The sequence below is a fragment of the Austrofundulus limnaeus genome, unplaced genomic scaffold (genome assembly GCF_001266775.1).
Source record: "Austrofundulus limnaeus strain Quisiro unplaced genomic scaffold, Austrofundulus_limnaeus-1.0 Scaffold594, whole genome shotgun sequence".
Taxonomy (NCBI): Eukaryota; Metazoa; Chordata; class Actinopteri; order Cyprinodontiformes; family Rivulidae; genus Austrofundulus; species Austrofundulus limnaeus.
This window is the reverse complement of record NW_013952996.1, coordinates 17,187-19,158: the sequence shown is the minus strand read 5'-3', so window position 1 is coordinate 19,158 and position 1,972 is coordinate 17,187. Positions and strand designations below refer to the sequence as shown.

The 1,972-nt window shown below is 43.1% G+C and overlaps 1 protein-coding gene across 1 annotated transcript in view; it reads left to right on the top strand.

Moving 5' to 3' along the window:
- The window catches only part of LOC106531073 (afadin), a gene marked incomplete at its 3' end in the record, with an annotated part of 96,224 nt that overhangs the window by 77,253 nt on the left and 16,999 nt on the right, over positions 1-1,972 (top strand). Inside the window, 1 exon segment of the mRNA XM_014026841.1 lies at positions 908-1,161. Within this exon segment, the coding sequence (XP_013882295.1) occupies positions 908-1,161 (254 nt within the window).

Sequence of the window (1,972 nt, the reverse complement as noted above, 5' to 3'; positions counted from 1 at the left end):
AAACAAATATATCCTTATTTCTTTCAAAGCATTAACATTCCACACAGCTTATAAAACCACCAGCAACGAAAAATATTTGTTTTTCACTCACATTTGATGCATATTTGTCCAAAAATATGACGAAATAAGCGATTCAAACTTGTGTTTTTATCCAAACTTTTTACTTCTCCTGGCCACAAAAATCACTCTTCCTTGTCTTGAAGCACTTGAAACACTTAATAACATATATATTTTCATCTTATCAGCAGGTTTAGTCAGCTAACTGGTCAAAAAATGATGGAAAAAAAACATTTTCCTGTGAGCGTTAGCTTCCTTCGTTAGCGTAGCACGACTGTATAAATATGGCGACCTACTCCGTGTTTACCTCCACCGACACTAAACAAAGTTCCCACCCCCTCAATATATACACCAAATGAAAAGTACGGTGATTGGCTACACAGCTATGGCATCAGAACGAAGCTCGGAGCTGATTGGTCGATTCTACAGTCTATCAAGTCCAGGATGATGGGAAACAGGAAGTTGGTCACTTCTCATATATTATTGGCTCTGGACAGCCGATACTTGAACCCAGTTGGTCAAATGTGGTGTCAATCAAAAGAGGAGGGCCTAGTCGTCCATTTTGATAAGTTAAGTTTGATAAGTAACAAGTTTTTAGTTAAATGAGTTACAACACCAAATTTCCCTCTGGGATCAATAAAGTATTTTTGAATTGAATTGGAATTGATGCATTGAACACGGGGACAGGATGAACGGAAACACAAAGACATTTCAAAATAAAACGAAACAAAAACGGCACGCGGGCGTTGCGCTGAATGTTAACAGGTCAGCTGCTTTAGTCAGGTTGGTTTTCCTGTGGAGCTTCAGTCCGGTGTGTTGAGTTTTTGTGTTGTGATTTGTGCGTCTGCAGCTGCTCGGTCCGGGGATCCTGCCCCACCACTGCAACCTCATGCACAGCGAGGGAATGGTGACGGTGACGCCGCACGGCCCCGACGCCGACACGTTTGTTGACGGACAGCGCGTCACCGAGACCACCGTGCTGCGCTCAGGCTCCACCCTCCAGTTCGGCTCCGCCCACGTCTTCAAATTCGTGGACCCGACGTACGACCAGGGAGGGAGGAGAGAACCTGCCGCCGCCGCCATGAGGAGCCGACACAAGTCTGGGTGAGCAGTTCTCTGCCACGCACCAAGACAAAAACAGGGTGGCGGGAGTGACGGGCGGAGAGGGTGAGGTTAGGAAGGCGGGGAATCAAAATAAGCCGAGGAGGAGGAGGAGGTTTGGTTAGGACGGATGGAGAGAGCGAGGAAATGAGAGGAAGAGCAGAGGTCTGGGGTTACAGCAGCAGGCTGCCCTCTAATCTGATCAGCATGCTGCTGGGTGTGGCCTCCCCCTCGCTGAAGGTCCACACTGAGGCAGAGGAGACGCAGCGAGGAGCCTGGGACCACATTAAATATGAGAAATATTAGTTTTCTGCTCCGTGATGACCCCATGAATGACTGACAGGAGGAGCGACAGTGTGTAAGTAACTAACACGTGTTTGTGTTTCTGCATGAGTTGATTCAAGATGAAAAGTAACAAATTATAGTTTAACTTATTTGTTTGTTTTAGCTTAATGAAGACCATGAACGTAATTAAAGCTGTTAAGTTGGAGTGTAAACTATATTTAAAGAAAAAGACTTTACGCTGCAAAAACTGTCCACCTGACCAAGTTTTAAAACCTTATTTCAGCCAAAAAGTCTTTTTGATCTTGTTTTCAGACTGATTTACTAAACAAGAACTGATTGTGTAAGAATAATCATCTTGTTTTCAGAATGTGTAAGATTATTTGTCTTGAAAATTTGACTCAAATTAAGTGGAGTAAGAAAATTTTACTTGGTAAGATTCTTGAAATAAGAAAAAATTGAGTCAAATCAAGTGTTTCAAGAATCTTACCAAGTAAAATTTTCTTACTCCACTTAATTTGAGTCAAATTTT